This window comes from Phoenix dactylifera, chromosome 1, assembly GCF_051530095.1.
Source record: "Phoenix dactylifera cultivar Ajwa chromosome 1, Ajwa_hap1_PhDact_Kaust_v1.1, whole genome shotgun sequence".
NCBI classification, from domain to species: Eukaryota; Viridiplantae; Streptophyta; class Magnoliopsida; order Arecales; family Arecaceae; genus Phoenix; species Phoenix dactylifera.
In genome coordinates, this window is record NC_143190.1 from 8042200 (window position 1) to 8058713 (window position 16514).

The window sequence follows — 16514 nt, forward strand, 5'->3', positions numbered from 1 at the left end:
CTGTGCTCGGCCTGCTGTGCTCGGCCCGCTGTGCTCGGCCTGCTGTGCTCGGCCTATGAGCTCGATCACTTGGACGAGCTCGAGAGCGAAAGAGCTCCATCACTTGGATGAGCTCGAGAGCGGAAGAGCTCCATCACTTAGGATGAGCTCGAGAGCGGAAGAGCTCCATCACTTGGGATGAGCTCGAGCTTGCTGATGGATTTGGGTGCTATAATTACATTTGTGGGGTGGTCCATTTTTCCACCAACAACTATCTTGCCCCTAGGTACTCTAAACTAGGAGTCCGCAAGATGTTTTTACCTTTCCTCTTTGATGGTAAATCTCCTTCTTCATCGAGGTTCCTCTTTGTGATGCCGCTGCCTGTCAAGAACCCACAGACCCTGGTGATGCCGGTTTTACGAGAGAACTCAAGAAGGTTGTCCATGGCAGAGCATTGAGATATTGATGCTTCCAAGCATGGTCGACATAGACATAGTCGTTGCATCAAGTGAAGGGGGTTGGCACAGTTGGTCAAATAAGGAATTGTGTTTGGTTCACTTAATTGGACTAAATGTAAGAGTTGGAATAAGAGAGAAAAAAAAGAGAGAAAATAACCCTATTTGACTTGGAGTAGGAAACGAAAAAAAGAGAATAGAGTCCTATTCCGTGACGTAGGAGATGAAAAAAATAAAGTCATGTTCGACTTGGAGTAGAAGATGGACTCCTCCTTCATCCCGATTTTCTATGGAAACTAGGAAACCTAGCCTCCAATGACTATTTAAAGATCCCGCACTCCCTTTCATCTCATCACCGACAGATTTTACCGATTACTACAACTAGACCATCATTTATTCCTTCTCCTTCGCATCTTGGCTCACAGAAGTTTTAGTTGAGCACTTGTTGAATTATGAGGTTCTGGAAGTAATTTTCGAAATTATTTGGACCTATAATTTGGTTTTGCCCCTAAGGTAAGTAATATAACTTTTTTTCGAGATTTATCAACAAATTATAAATATTTTTCAAATCAAATTATTCTTGATTTATATACTTGATGCATGGTGTTTTATTATTATATATGCCTTTTTTAGAATATTTGTTAATTCTTAAGTGACCATGTTGGTTTTGATATGGATTATGCTCAATTGATTTTGATGTCTTATCAATTTAACTATCTTACAATCTGGAACATTGAACATACTTTTGAGAAAAAGAGTTTTGATTTGAAACAAATTTGGACTCGCAATCGGACTATGTTTTGATACCCTGCTAGTAAAGGATGTATGTTGGCATTTCGACATCTTGCTAGTGAAGGTTGTACGTTGGCACTTCGATATATTTCCAGTGGGTGTTTTAGTTGGCACTTTGATACCCTACCAGTGGGGATTGTATATTGAAATTTCGATACCTTATTAGTGGGAGTTATACATTGGAACTTTGATACCCTACTATTGGAGGCTCTACGGTGGCACTTTGATATAGTCATAATTCTTGGATGTCGAGTTGAATTCGATGATTTAAAAGAAATTTATTTATGAACAACATTTGGATTTTGAGAAAAATTAAATTTGATATGCCTAATATTTCGATAATACTGCATATTTACATTTAGTTTTAAATTGATAAATTCTATATGCTTATTTTCTATAAATATTATTTTAATTTATTGTTTGATTTATCAAGTTAAAGTGTTCATTGTTTACCGGGCTATCTAGCTCATATGATTTCTTATTATTTTTACAAATCCAAAGAATTAGCTTAACTCAGAGATTTATCATGGAGAGCAATTAGAGACAAGATTTGACATCTTTATTTAGGCTAGATTCTATTGTAGAGTTGATGCAAAATTTTGAAATATTATTTGTTTTGTAGGACTTTTAATTTTATTATTTAAATTAGAATTTGAATGCTAATTATTTAAATTTATTCTATTGCTTGTTTATGATATTATGATAAAAAGCCTTACATGCTTGTGAAAGAGTTTCCTATAAATATGTTGTGGTTGCTGCGATCCTCAACTCGCGATCTCGGGTCGAGGGCGTGACACATTGTTTCAGAGTTGGGCGGCTTCCCACGATGGCATGGGGGATGTAGTGGTTGTGAATGGTGTTGTGGTAGGAATAGTAGAAGGAGAGCTCGAGGAAGCGATGGTTGGAGGATGGGGCATGGAGGTCACCACTGGGGGGAGGAGGAGGAGGAGGTCTCAGCGTAGGTGGTTGAGATGGAAGGAGTCTAAGAGCAGTGTGGGAGGCTCTGAGGTCCTTATTTCTATCATCATGGCTGACTCCAAGAGCTCAAGGTCATCGCCCTCGACATCAAGGACCTCAACGACAGCTTCTAGACCGTTGACATCATCAACAACAAACACAAAATAATAGCAATGGCTCTTGAAAGAGAAAGAGCTCCTCACTTTGCTCTATCACCGACCAAATTGACTTCTAGTTTGACTCCTTGAACTTGATGATGAACAGATCGGCGAGATTTAGAGAAGGCTCCCTTGGATCGACTCCTTGAACATCGCCAACTAGATTGACGATATCTAAAGAGATTTGATGACATATGCAAAGTTTGGCAAAATTTATGGACAAAAAAAAAAAAGAAGCCGGGCGGGTACATTAGGACATATTTTAAAAAATGATAAAAGGCATAGGGGTAATCAATTGCCTTCTTCACCTGCCAAGAAAGCTACAATCTTTCATTTTGTATATAGCTTAATTCTACATCGCATATAGAAAGTCTCGCTTCCACTTTCACTATCAAGTGCTTCCCTACAGCTTGTTACTTTTACAAGTCTATCCACCCATCATCACCTCGTCCTTTGCTTCTGGTTTCCAGCTCTGGTGTATCATCATGCCAATCCGTTGGCACGACTTTAGTGTGACCTCCGCCTTGACCTTTACCACTTTGTTTTGTCACCACAGCCTCATTGATGTCATCATGAACGCACCTTTTTCTACTCCTTGCTCCCGGCTCTGCTGTCTTTGCTCTCACATGGATCATTATAATATATATATATATATATATGTTAAAGTACTTTTGATTTTTTTTTAGGTTAGTTAGCACATTGTTTGAGCGTAAGGAATTAATAGAATCATGATTTGAAAGTTTGTGAGCATAGATATTTTATTAAAAAAAATGTAACAGGATAATTAGAAGAACCCAATAAAAAAATACTAGTTAAAAATATTACTTCAATTTTTTGATCTTGTATAAGTACCAAAAATCTACTTAATATAGAACTAAAGATATGCTTGCATAAATTCCGACATACTTATTTTGTTTAAAAATTGATATTCTTGCCGCTCTAAGGATTCGAATCCAATTATAAATACTACAAATCTAATTAGAAACACCATGACTATCCCATAATCAACCCAATGAATTCGTATTGTAGCATCATCTAGTCTATGTAAGCTATGGACTGAGTTCGCTTTGATGCCATTTGTAACGATAAGAATCTTATTTAAAAAAAAGCCGAAAAGTATTATTTGGATTTTTTGACTTTGTATAAATATCCAAGATCTATCCAGTGTATAATTAATATGGAATTAAACACACGTGCGCATAGGATCTCACAATAATTGCCTTACTGCATATGTTTATGGATGGGCAATACCATATCACTTGTGAAATCCACATTTTTCTATATTCCCTTGTGCATATCTATTAGTAGAGCTGATGATTAGGGCAATTCTCTTAACTAACAAATTTAGATTTACCAGTCCATTATTACACTACATATCTGTTATGCCACACGAGCACTCTTGTTGTAACTATATGGTTACATTTTGGCAAGATTCTTATAATATGAGAATGCTACCACAAATCAAGTATTGGGCCCACATATAATAAAATTCAGGGTTTTTTTTGAAAATTACACGGATAGCAGCACAACCAATATCTTCAGACCGCAACACAGCTTGGACAAGCAGCCGAATACTCTCAAACTTTGAGGGCTTATTTGAAAATATATCTTAATACCCAGAAAACCCTAATTTGATAACAACTGCCGTATCTTTCCGTAACGTTTATCCCAAGACCTTTTTAGTTTGGAGATAGCCGTCAACCCGTAGCACCAAAACGGACCTATTTAATGAATGCGGGCAAGAGTTGGTGCCAGATCCGACGGTCCATCTTTCTCCATCCCAAGATCGTCGATCCACCGTCTATTCCCTCCAAGAGAGAAACCCTCGAGCTCTCTCCCTCCTCTCTAACTCCCCCGCCCGAACTCTAAAACCCTCGCGCCGCCTGCTCCCATCCTTCTCGCCCCCGCCGCCCAGCTCCCGCCTCTAGGTTTTCTCCCAACCCTAGCTTCCCTTTTCTTGATCTCTAGGGTGTTGGGCGTCCTGTAGGGCTCCGGTGAGGCGGGTAGATGGAGCCGTCGTCGTCGTCTTCGTCTTCGTCTTCGTCCTCGGCGCCGTCGCGGGCGTCGGAGCAGGGGAAGCTCTTCGTCGGAGGGATCTCGTCGGAGACGAGGGAGGAGGCGCTCGCGGAGCACTTTAAGAAGTACGGGGAGGTGAAGGAGGTGGTGGTCATGAGGGACAGGACCACAGGGAACGGCCGGGGCTTCGGGTTCGTCCAGTTTTTGGAGCCGGAGACGGCGGAGAGGGCTCTTCAGGAAAAGGAGAAGCACGTCATTCATGGGAGAACGGTTAGTTCTCTTTTTGCCCTTTCGTCTCTCACCGCTTCCTCTTAGTGGAGAAAAGAAGTGAAAAAAAAACGATTTTTCTGTGTTTGTTGGTGATTTTTTCCCCTTTTTTTGCTTTATTTTGATATTTTAGGTGTATTTTTTTTTTTGCTTATGCATAAATTCGTGCTTCTAGTTATGTTTATCTTTCCGCGAAATATTTTGTTTGCGGCTGTTCTTCTGTAAATCGTTCTATTATGTAAACGATTATAGGAGAAAATTGAAGTCGTAATGCTGGTTGGTTTTGTCTCTGTTATGATTATTATGAAATCTGCTTTTTGTTTGCTTTATTGAATTTTTCTCTCTCAAAGAAAAAAAAGGTTTTCGGACAGTAAGGGAAGATTTACCTGCTTACAAATTGTTAGTTTACATAACAAAATTTTCACACTTTAGGGGCTTCTATTTTGTTTTATAGAGAATTGCTGTAATTTGAAAAAAAACATAATTGGTCAATAAAATTAGTTATATAAGTAATCGTGATTTTTCGATAGTTTTGTTTCCAATGATTGAGATAATGAATTATGGAAATAGTAATATTGTTATATCCTTTTCAAATTCTTGTTTTTCCTTGTCTGTCATGAATTGGTTCTGTGCATTAATTTGTGGCTTATGTGGTTTTTTTTTTCCACTTGATTGTGCTTTTTAGGTAGAAGTGAAGAAAGCCATACCCAGAGGTGAACAACATCAAAGTCACCAATCCCCTCACCACCGATACCCAAATCAGAGCCCCCATCATAGTAGAGATAGTAGAGGGTCGAGTAGGAGCAGTACTAACAATAACAGCAGCAATGGGAGTCACTTTAAGTCGAAGAAGATTTTTGTAGGTGGTTTGTCTGATAATATCACGGAAGATGAGTTCAAGAATTATTTTAAGGAGTTTGGTACAATAACAGACGTGGTTGTGATGTATGATAGTGCAACCCACCGACCAAGAGGCTTTGGCTTCATCACCTTTGATTCTGAAGAGGCTGTTGAGAAAGTAATGCAGAAAAGTTTCCATGAGTTGAATGGTAAATATGTAGAGGTTAAGATAGCAGTGCCAAAGGATGGGAATAATCATAGCAATAATGGTAATCATGATAATAACAATTATAACTCACGAACCATTGGTGGTAGAGGAGCTGCTTTTTGTAATTACCCAGGTGGGATTTACTCACCTTACACTCCTAGGTACGGGTATTTTCATGGTTATGCGCCGCCACCTTTGTATGCTTATGGTGCTGGTGGTTATGGAGGATATACTGTTGGAGGCTATGGTGGGATTGGTTATGGAGGTCCAGTTCCAGGTCCAAGGGGCCCTTGGAACGTCCAGGGATGGGTGGCCTCAAGGCGCGGTCTGGTGCCATATGGCAATTCTTTTACGTATCCTGGTTACATCAATGGCGACTTTGGCGGCTACACAGGTATGGCTGGTGGCAATTTTCGTGGGGTTGCTGCTCTTGGCAATGGCAAGGGGAATCAAACTGGCTCTAACGTGCAAACAACAGCAGTTTCTTGTACGACGACATCGCAAGTTGAAACTGTGAAGTTGGACGCCAAGTAACATCTCGGTTGGTACTTTTCCCATTTCCCTCTTTCTTTCGTTTGGGTTGATTTTCTCTATTAAAGGTTTGTTATGAGGCATAGTAATTCTTCAGTTGTCATTCTCTATTGTTAATAATTAATGCAGCTGGAGGGTGCCAACTGGCTGAGTTGGCAAAGTCTCTTGTCTTGATACAAGAGACCTGGGTTCTATCCCCTCCCTCCCTCTCTCTCTCTCTGATAAGTGGCTGGGCTTCCACCTGTCCTAGTTCTCAAAAAACAATAAACTGCTAGTGCAGCTGAGCCCCTCTGTTATTATATAAGTATGTGTTCTCTTTGTTCATGTCCAGGGGCAGACTTTGGTGGGGCTTTTTGGTGGGGCCAGTGATGGCACCCAAGATCTTAGATCTCAAGACCCCTTTACTCTTCCTTTAACTGGGCTGTAATGATTGCTATATCTCCATATGATTGCTAGAAGTCTTTCTTTGGAATGCTGAAACATTGATGGGAAAATTGTTATTTTAAGTAGGAATTTATAATCCTTATGTGAGAGTTTGCTGAAAAGATTATTCATATGTGAGATATGGGAACCACGACCATCTCTTACCCTTTCAGCTTACTCCCCCTCCTCTCTCTCTCTCTCTCTCTCTCTCTCTCTCTCTCTCTCTCTCTCTCCCCCCTCCTCTCCTCCACAAGTTCTACCATGTAATCAAGGTGATTTTCTTGCCAACAAATCATCTTTGTCATTTTCTTAAGAAAACATTATCAAAAGGTTAGTGACTTTTTATCTGTGGTTTAACTCTATATGTATATTTAGAATGAAATATTTGTCACTTGCTAATATGCTTGCGAAAACAATCAAAGATAGATGCAAAAGGTATAACTTTGAGCTTCTTTTCTTTCTTCCCTCAAAATAATATCTGAAAGCAAATAATAATTAAAACATGATATTTTTTTTGTTTGTAGAAATAAACTTTAGTTAGTAATTGCGCCTCCCCCTCCCTAACCAAAGAGTAGTGTCTTCTGGACTTCTGGCTTTGCCCCTGCTCATGCCTCATTTTATACAATTGCAAATCAGTGATGCAAATTTCATTTGCTACGCAACTAAAATAGCATTGTTCTTGCCGAAAAAAGTAGAATTCAGTTGAATTAAATCTATTTAGGCAAAAGAGGTACACTGTTTCAGTTACAGTGGCCTGCTAGTTTTTCTTATGTGTGGCCAGTGTTCCACACTTGAGATTGGAACACCTAATGACTGATATTTTTGACATCTTTTGCTGCTTGGTGACATTATTGTGTATTTTTAATGATTAATTTTCATGATTTTGTTGTATGTTTTGAGCGGATAGATATTTGTTTTGGTGGTTGGGACCTGAAAATGATGCTTAGCACATGGAAAGGTTTTTTAAGAATTTGGATTCTGTAGGTTGGAACTGTTGGAAGGCAATTTCTTGAATTTTTCTAGTTCAATCATCAAAAATTATTTTTATGCTAGATATTTTAGTGGTCTGTGCTACGTTCCCATTAACTCGTATAAAATTCATACACTGTCCTTTTTTTGTTATAAAATTTATAGTTTCACTTTGCATCTTTGCCTAATTGTTCCCTTTCTGTTAATATGAATTTAAGTTCGTAGTTGGTAGCATAAATTTCTCAATTTTTTAATGATAGTTAGGCCTGCCTATTTAATCGCAGATGTTGGGGTTACAGTATACAGTTTAATAACTAAAATGTCCATGTATCATGGAGGGGTATTCTATTATTCCATCCATTATGTATTCTTTATTCATTCATTTCATTCATTCTTTTTTTCATTGATTTTATGAGTTTGTACACAATAGTTTTGCTACTTCTATGCATGCACCCAATTCATAGTAACATAGGTGTTAAAATGGGTCTGTTCAACCCATGTATCTTTGGCGATTCCCTAATTATTAATTATTGATTGCAACACAATCTCAAAGTTTGTACCGTCAAAACTTGTGTTTTGTTTTTTTTTTTCAAATATGCGAGGGGCTTGCGAATGAATTTAAGAGGCCCATTATTGGAGATGAGTCACTATGCATTGGATTGCATCTTAGCATTGTGATGACCATTATAGTGTACCTTCTGGCTCATTTGACCATCCTGATTTCTAAGTTTTTATATCTACTTGCAAGTGGCTGGTGGCAAACACATAGGAATTTGCCTTTTGAAATTCTTATCTAGGAAGCCAAGATCTGCCCTCCAATCTACCTCAACAAATAAAGGAGATTTGAAACCCTAATTAGGCTGCTAGAACAATTGTTTTACAGGCTTTTGGGTTGTTTTCTTACTCCTCTTTTTTTCTTTAAATTACTTTTCTTCGTACATCATGAGAGACCTTATGGCTTCTTCTAGGCACCAAGCGTAGTTGACTACCCAGTCCACTTTAATTTGAAATAAGGTCTCTCCCTCTTTGAATCTTCAGTTGGGTCTTTAAAGCCCATCTCAACCTTTCCTATTCTTCATTCTCTTAAATTTGTTTTTTTGTGCTTTCCTTGTCTATAATGTTATGGGTTTTGCTTGTCTTTTTTCTTTCTTTTTTCTTTTTGAGGTGGTGGGGTGCATAATTGTTGGAAGGTCTGAGTGTTCTAATTGTTTTATGAATGAGCCTTGCACGTGTGAATATACCACACTAATAAGAAAAAGATTCATTGTTTTGCATGTAGTCATTCATGTTCAGGGCCAGGGCCTACTGCATTGCATTTGTGAAGCGATACAACAATAACTAATATGCTACCATCTGGTGCCCCAATAAGCTTGTTGAAACCCACATTATCCTATTGAATATATAGAAAATCTGCCTTTTTTTCCTGCATTTAGGGATTCATGTGTGGTCCAGGTGTACTGCATTTCTAATTTCTCAATCACAGTTTGTTGCCTGTATTTAGCTCACAGAACTCTGTTACTTGTTCAGCTTTTCTCGGTCGCTAGGAAAGAGTTCTATAAATATGTGAATTGGTTAGTGTAATTATGATTAGAGGCTCATTATTGTAACAAGTGTTTGGGTTTGCTTGATGATGACGTATCTTATCTTATTTTGGTTTGGTATGTTGTTAAACATTCCCAATTTAGTAATCAGATGAGTCAAAGTGGATCCTAGAGCTATCAAAGTTGTTATTGAGTAACTTTGTGTAGCTTTTCCATGCTTGTCTCTATGAGGATTTGAATTTTGTAGCCTTGTACAAGAAATTTTTGGTGAGCCCATTTCACTTCAGTTAGCTGCATATTCTTGCCAGGCATGGTTGCTGAATTCATAAATGGAGGTGTAGTTATTGTAACAATAATTTTTTGGGAACACCAATAAAGTTTTGACAAGCAATTGCTTGGCCTTGTTTACTGCAAACGCACCCCTCCCCGGCCCTCACTTCCCCCTTTCCCCTTGCGGGATGCACACTCCTTTTTGTTAGTTTCTTTATTCACCATGCTACATCACAAAATATACTCTTTAACTGACCTACATCAAATGAACATGATATAGAGTGATCTTACTTATAGATCTCATATATACATCCAAGTACAACCCTGTAGGGTATTATAGTGTGGGTGTGTTTTTTTATATATTTAATTTGGATAACAAAATATGGATTAATGGGGTATAGTGGAAGATTGAATTCTTTGCCGAGGGTTAAATTAGTCACATGTGCTTATGACACCATGTTGGTTTTGATATTTGATGCTCATTGTGTTCAAGATTTACAAGATCATGGAAATATTAGAATAGGTACTCTACATTTTTGGTTTTGCATCTTGGCTAATGGTAACTGCTTTAGTAGAAGTGGACCTGTTTTGAACAAGTAAATGTGTTTTTTGATTAATCTAAGCATGCATATTCTAAATACGAGCATGTTGATTGTAGATATAGTAGTGTCATCCAAACTCTCATCTCCATCTTGGTAAGTTCATGTTCAACATGTACTGGTGAGTTGGTATGCAGCAGGCACTTGGACGATATCAAATTCTTTGTTTGTATCTTTTAGAGATTAATTCAAAGTTGGCCTATTGCAACAAAGAGTTCAACCCACTGTAATGACATTAGAAGTGGACTTTTATTGTTTTTGGAGCTGTTTAAAGATGAAGGTATTAAAATGACTTTGTAAAAGGTCATGTTCCTTCATTCATATGTAAATTTTAGTATTTGAATGCTTAACCTCTATAAAATGATTGTCTGCGATTTTTTCATACAATATTTAAGAAAATGTAAACGTCTAATCTAGTTTGAACTATGTTTTCTGTGTCTCTATGCCTTCTTTTCTAACATTTTAGACTCAGAAACTTGGATATATCCAAATTTGGTTCATGTCCTTGCATTTGCAACACTGCTTGAAACATGGCTCATCATACGGGTATGTAACATCCCGTACTGGATGTACTGTAACAATACTGACTCGTTACTTGGTATGGCGTGTATCGAGTGTCGGTATGCCAAATTTACCTATACTGAATTGTACCAACATGGTACTTCTAGGGGTACTTAGACCGGTATTTTAAACCATGGTTTGAAACATTTAGACTCTATAATAAATAGGTTTAATGCGCAAATTATAAAAAATCATGGATATAACAGATCACACAACTAATGACAAAGAAAAGATAGAATACATTGAGCTTTATAGTGGAAAAGAAGAAACTTGAATCTTGCATATGTTGTTATAAAAGCCTATAGGTGGCAAATGTGTAGGATGGACCATCCAGGGTCTAGATAGTTCCTTGGCAGCAGCGCCCCCATTTGCATGTGGGCAGCAGCAACACCTGTCTGAACCAAACAGCAGCCTTGCTACTAGCAGGGGAAAGGGTGGGAGGAAGGGGGCCTGGGGGGCCGGGGGCAGGGGGGGAAGGGAATAGGAGGGAGAGAGAGAGAAAGAGGGGACTTACCTGAGCTGCAGCCCTTGAGTGTTGTCCATGACTGTCAGAACTGACCTTGAGTGCACACTCCAATTGCCTCCAGCCCTTGCTTTGGCATGGGTGTCTGTCCATGTTCCTGCTGGAGGCTAGGCTGTTTGAGCTGCTTTAGTTACACGCCCAGGTGCTCACCTGCTCCTTTTTAAAAGTGTCTGAATATTAGATTTGACTCTAGGTAGTTTTGACTTATTTATATGCAATTTGGAAATACTGCAATTTATGTAAGCCTGTATTGTTGTCTAGAATTGCAGTGAAGTGTGGTTGGGGCCAACACACATCAATCAGGAAGTTTGGTTAATTGGTCTTGTATTATTTCTTGTCATATCATTCTGGTAATCATGTCCAAGACAAGTCAATCATGTTATCATTTATTGGATGGTGATCATAATTTGATGACTCTGGATCATTTTCCATGAACAATCTGAATCAACATTGAAAACCCCATTCAACAACAAGAATCATTGCTAGAAGCTCCCTTCTTTTTTAATTCTTTGCAATGAGTTTATCGCATATTTCATGACTGTGATACTTCCCAGCAAGGGAAGCATCACATTTTCTGCAGCTGCCTCTATGTGCTTTGCTTCAATGGAGGTATCGAGTGCTTCAGAAAATCCAAAATGGGGATATTCATAAATTAGGAGAGGGTCACCATATTCGTTGTTTGTTCATTCTCTATGGATGGATGTAGAGGACTATAAAGAGGGAAGAGTTAGTGAGAAAGGAAAAGAGATAAGATAAAAAAAAGGTGAAAAAAGGTTGACGTCTGCCCATAGATTGGAAAAGAAGGAAGCAGTTATGATTTTCTGCATACTTCAGAGGTCCATGGTTCCTTTTAATATGATAGAATAACTCGTGCCTTATATGCATCATTGCATTTTACATCTACCTTATCAATTAAAATTTATCAGATTGAAAAACTGTGATATTGGAATATCCGATGCTTCATCAGAACATTTCTCCATTTTGAAAAGGTGGGCTCAAAAAATATATGGCAAATTGGCTTGCTTACCTTTTTTTACTTTAGTAATATCTGTCAGAAATATCTAGGAGGCGACTCAATCATGCCTATGTTTGACTGTGATCAGTGGACCTAAGTCCATGTAGCATACAGCTTTTTAGTGTCCAAAATATGAGAAAGAAAAGAATCTGTCAACATGCTCAAAATCAAATGACAGATGAACATCTTGATGGATTTGGAACTCAGAGAATTACAGCATTTACTTGTGATAGGTATAGGTTTGGCTTGGACTGTTCAGCGGATCAGGACTACTAATAAGATTCTATGCTTACTAAGTTGTTACATTTGTCTATATCTTCCAACATCTTGGGAAACATTATCAAGGGTTGTCCAATGTCAGTTGTGCATGCAAGCATGTCTTTATTGACGTACACCATCCTTTTCCCCCTTATTACATTTTCTACTTGTTCAAATGCGGCTAGTTTGGTTTCTTCACATGATGAAGCTTGGCACTGTTTAAGATTCGTTCTTTCTAATGTTGACTTAGATGTTATACTGTCACTTCATTCTATTTACTAATTCTAGAAGACAAGTCTACCCACTTGAGGTGGATCTCAGGACTGAGAGAGCATATGATACTGTCCAATTCTTCTACTTCACATCAAAGTAGTTAAGATTTCTTGTGAACAATATTTTTAAGATTTCTTCACATCACAGATGATTTCATTCTATGGAATAAGTTTTCGAGCCTGCAACTAGTGGATTGGTCATGGGATCAGGGATATTGTTTGCCTGAACCACTACCAGTCACAACATCACCACTACCTGTTACAACATTCCTCTGAACATTACCATGTTTAACTAGGATCATGCACTCTTCTGGAACAGAAATTGCACAGAAAAGCTTAGGCTGGAAATTTCTTTAAGTCTTTAGATATGTACTGTTGTTACTTTAAGCTAAAATTTTATGCAGCTTGTTGAACCAATTGCTCATTAGTAGATATTAGAGTTTGCTTGTCAAATGAAGTAATTTAAGTTGGCTGCTTGAAGTATTCAAGTCTTATGTGAATGGCTGCTAACCAAGATCTTTACTTGGGAACAGGATGTTATCTCTAGCGGCGCGCCCAACACAGGTTTTTTCAGCATTTAGCTGGTAATTCTTCTGAAGCCTGAATCTCAATTCTCTGATGAAAATAGCCATTCGAATGAACTCAACTTTCTTTTATACATTTGTGCTTTAACTTAATTGACTGAAAACTTGGTGGTTGGATGGGTGGCCTGGCAGGACCGCATGTTATATTTTTTAATTCTTAAATGCTGTCTCAGCAACCTTGTGGTTTGGATGGATAAGGTGGTATTTGCATGAATGTTAGGGATGACACCCTGGTGCTTCTGCATCCTAATCATTAGGAGTACCTTTTCTGCAGCCTGTCTCTAGCTGATATATTTTCAGCTAGCAGCCGAATTTCACTAGTAGGATGGATCTCTCTGAGTTCTCTTGAACACCTGGAATCACGGGCAAAATTGACTCTAGCAACAGAAAATGCTGCTTATGCGATAGACGCCAATTTGGTGTTGAGGTGTCAGATATTATCACAGATCCTGAGCAAAGAAAGACTTGAGGGGAAAGGGTCACAAATGATTAAACCTTGGTGTAGTATAAGTGGCCTTGAGCTGAGGAAACTGGGTTCTTAGGAGAAGGTTTATTCTCTGTGATGCTTCCGGAAAATGCTGTGGGAGGCTGGTGAAGAGTTCTCCAAACTTGCAAGTTGATGTTTTTGTCTAGTATATGGCACCATTTGAGATTAATTTCTTGTGCCCAATAAGTGCACCATCAGAATCTAGCCTTGACTAATATATGTGGGAGGTGTGGTGAGCTTGTTAATTTAAGGATGGTGTGATTCGAGATGGAGCAAAGCAACAAGGTTGCTGGGATGCACACTTGGGATGAACATGGGATAACCACTATAGGATTGGGAATGCTTGTAGATGCTTACTGTGAAACTATGTAGATGCAGTTAAATGGTTCGATCCTTGTGAACAAGGGGGGCTAGGGCCTTCAATTGAAGTGCTAAGTTGGCATTAATGATGCTTAGAACAACAATGATTACATTGTTCTGGATTAAATCTTAAAATTCATAACTTAAGCATAACCATTGAGTCTTTCGGTCCTAAACATTTTTGATCCTTGTTGTTTGGGGGCTAAATCTGATTCCATTGCCAACCCGTCTTTTCTACTTGCATGTTGTCTTATACTTTTCCAGAAGACCTAGATCTTCTTAAAATGTTGGTGCATATATCCTTGCGGTACTTCTGTACTGCTTTCTTTTCAATTTGTCCAACTCCTACGGGTTTTTCATTTTTCCAAAATTTGGAAAATATATGATATCTTTCTCATCTTTGACACATTTTCTACTCTCGAATTATATCTGTACCATACTACCATTAGGTTACTTGAGGAACTTGTATATCAGTTTGACATCATAACCTTCCTGCGGTCTCCTGGAAGCTTTCTCATCTGATAGGTTGAAATATGTTTACCTAAATCTTTTTCCTGGGAAGAGTCCAAATAATTTCCTCTGTACCTAAAATTTGCCAAGCATAGATTTTAGCACGGTGAGGGCCTTTGTGGATGGCCTGAGTGTAGTGTCTTTCAGGGAGAGACAGCTTTGGCAATGCCCTTAATATGAATATGGGAATGGTGAGAGCCAGCTGAACCTTGATGAAAGAAAGGACTCCCTTTTTCAAGCCTTAACAAGTTCCTCCAGGTGATAGAGGTATTTAGGATTCCAACCGTTGGAACCTTTAAAAGTGCCTTGTGGACAACACTGAAGTCTGTTTGGGTGATGCGTAAAAGACCAACCAATGGAGCATATTTGTTTATTTTGTGTTTTTAACTGTTTCTTCGGGATCATAATCGATTTAATCATAGTATGTTGGTGTGATGCTTGTGATGTGCAGCCATGTATACATGGAGTTTCACAGTTTCATGTATAGGTTGTGTGGGACTAGGCATGGAAAAGCTCGATCAATTGATTCAGTATTTGGACAATTAGGGTTATCGTACTACGGTGATCAGTCTTGGAGGATCCATTTTTCGCAAAAAAAATATTTTCAAAAATTTTTATATATATGTTAGAGGTGATTCATATGGTCATCGGAAAATTAGGATTCATTCATTGTCCCCAAGCTCGCTTAAAGTCTTCGGTTTCTCTCTTCCTCTATCTCTTTTCTATGGGTACAAATCTTATTGCTGAAGTCTCCAAATTACTATTTATTATTGTAATGAAAATCATGTATCTTGTATGCATGAATGTGCCTCTGGAAAAAGTGGAAGGACAGCAAACAAGAAGAAGTGACAAAGCACTAAGCTCTTTCCTTTTTATAATGTATTTGTCTTAACTATATAACCCTGTTACTAAATACCAGATATTATAATGTAGTAAGGGCAATCGAGACCACAAAAGCAGCTGATATTTAAGCCGGTTGCTGAACTTTGAAGGAGGCCTACGAGTGGGCCATGAGCTCATGGTGCAGTTTGTCCTATATGGCTTCGGCGTGGCCGACAAGCGGCATAAAACATCACAAGATGGGCCAAAGGAGGTAGCGTTTTCTGGCATCAAAGGTCCATCAAATCGAGCCTTGTCATTTCCGTTCACAGTCCATCTGATCCTGCCAACTTAGCCCCTTGTGGCATTCCATTCCGAGTCCTTGTTTCCTGGCCCTGGACCATAAGAGGTTAAGAGACATGGGGGCCATTGGAAATCCTCCGAGGGATGACCCACAAGCTCGCCGCACTAGAGAACCGGAGAAGACAGCTTAGAAGCATTTGCTCGTTGGATAAAGAGTTGTGACGCATTGCTTCTATGCGTTTTCCATGCCAATAAAGGCAATGACAGGTAAAGCTAGTGACATCTGCTATTGGCATTGATGGACCAGGAGCAGAACTCTGGTTTGTTGTGCTCGCCACTTGCACCGGTGGACCCAAACCCTAATTTGGTGGCCATGATTCATGTTCGCAATATCAAGTAGTCCCGATAGATCTAGATCTCTGTGATTGGGTAGGAGATTGTTGATGGTGGTCATGCCTATATGATGCCCTCTTGTTTTTCTTTTTTATGACATGTTTGGTGTTGCTTTTTTTTTTTTTTTAAAAAAAAAAAGAAGCCAACAAGCAGAAGTCATCGTATAAATATTTTTTATTTTTCTAAAATTAAATAATATTATTGGGCATTTATTTTAGAAAGAAAATGAAAATTGTGAAAATATACTTGTTTGAAGCAGTATTTCTTGTTTTGAAAAGTTATTTTTGAGAAAATTTTAAAACAACACAATTTTTTTTAATTAGAGTTCAAATAATACTAACATATTTTTATTAAACAAGTGTATGCATATATATATATATATATATATATATATATATATATATATATATATATATATATATAT

At 38.3% G+C, this 16514-nt stretch overlaps 1 protein-coding gene across 4 annotated transcripts; it reads left to right on the plus strand.

Annotated features, from left to right (window-relative positions):
• The first annotated feature begins 4047 nt into the window (after window positions 1–4047).
• LOC103713679 (RNA-binding protein 1-like) lies at window positions 4048–16211 on the plus strand. 4 transcript variants are annotated; one of them, XR_015977071.1, is made up of 4 exons: window positions 4154–4627; window positions 5310–6213; window positions 13168–13218; window positions 15509–16211. XR_015977071.1 is itself a non-coding variant. In XM_008800691.5 (3 exons), the coding sequence occupies exons 1-2, from the start codon at window positions 4349–4351 to the stop codon at window positions 6204–6206; spliced, it is 1176 nt and encodes a 391-aa protein (XP_008798913.2). In that variant the 5' UTR covers window positions 4048–4348; the 3' UTR covers window positions 6207–6213; window positions 13168–13412. The 4 variants fall into 4 exon arrangements, 1 of the variants encoding a protein (XP_008798913.2); XR_015977072.1 differs by having other exon boundaries at window positions 15495–15513; XR_015977074.1 differs by lacking the exon at window positions 15509–16211 and adding an exon at window positions 13493–14133.
• The last annotated feature ends 303 nt before the right edge of the window (window positions 16212–16514 follow it).

Bases quoted from the DNA above. Each gene is read 5' to 3' on its own strand.
- LOC103713679 (XM_008800691.5), top strand. From the start codon at position 4,349: ATGGAGCCGTCGTCGTCGTCTTCGTCTTCGTCTTCGTCCTCGGCGCCG. The intron at 4,628-5,309 runs GTTAGTTCTCTT...TGTGCTTTTTAG, and splicing joins ACGTCATTCATGGGAGAACG to GTAGAAGTGAAGAAAGCCAT.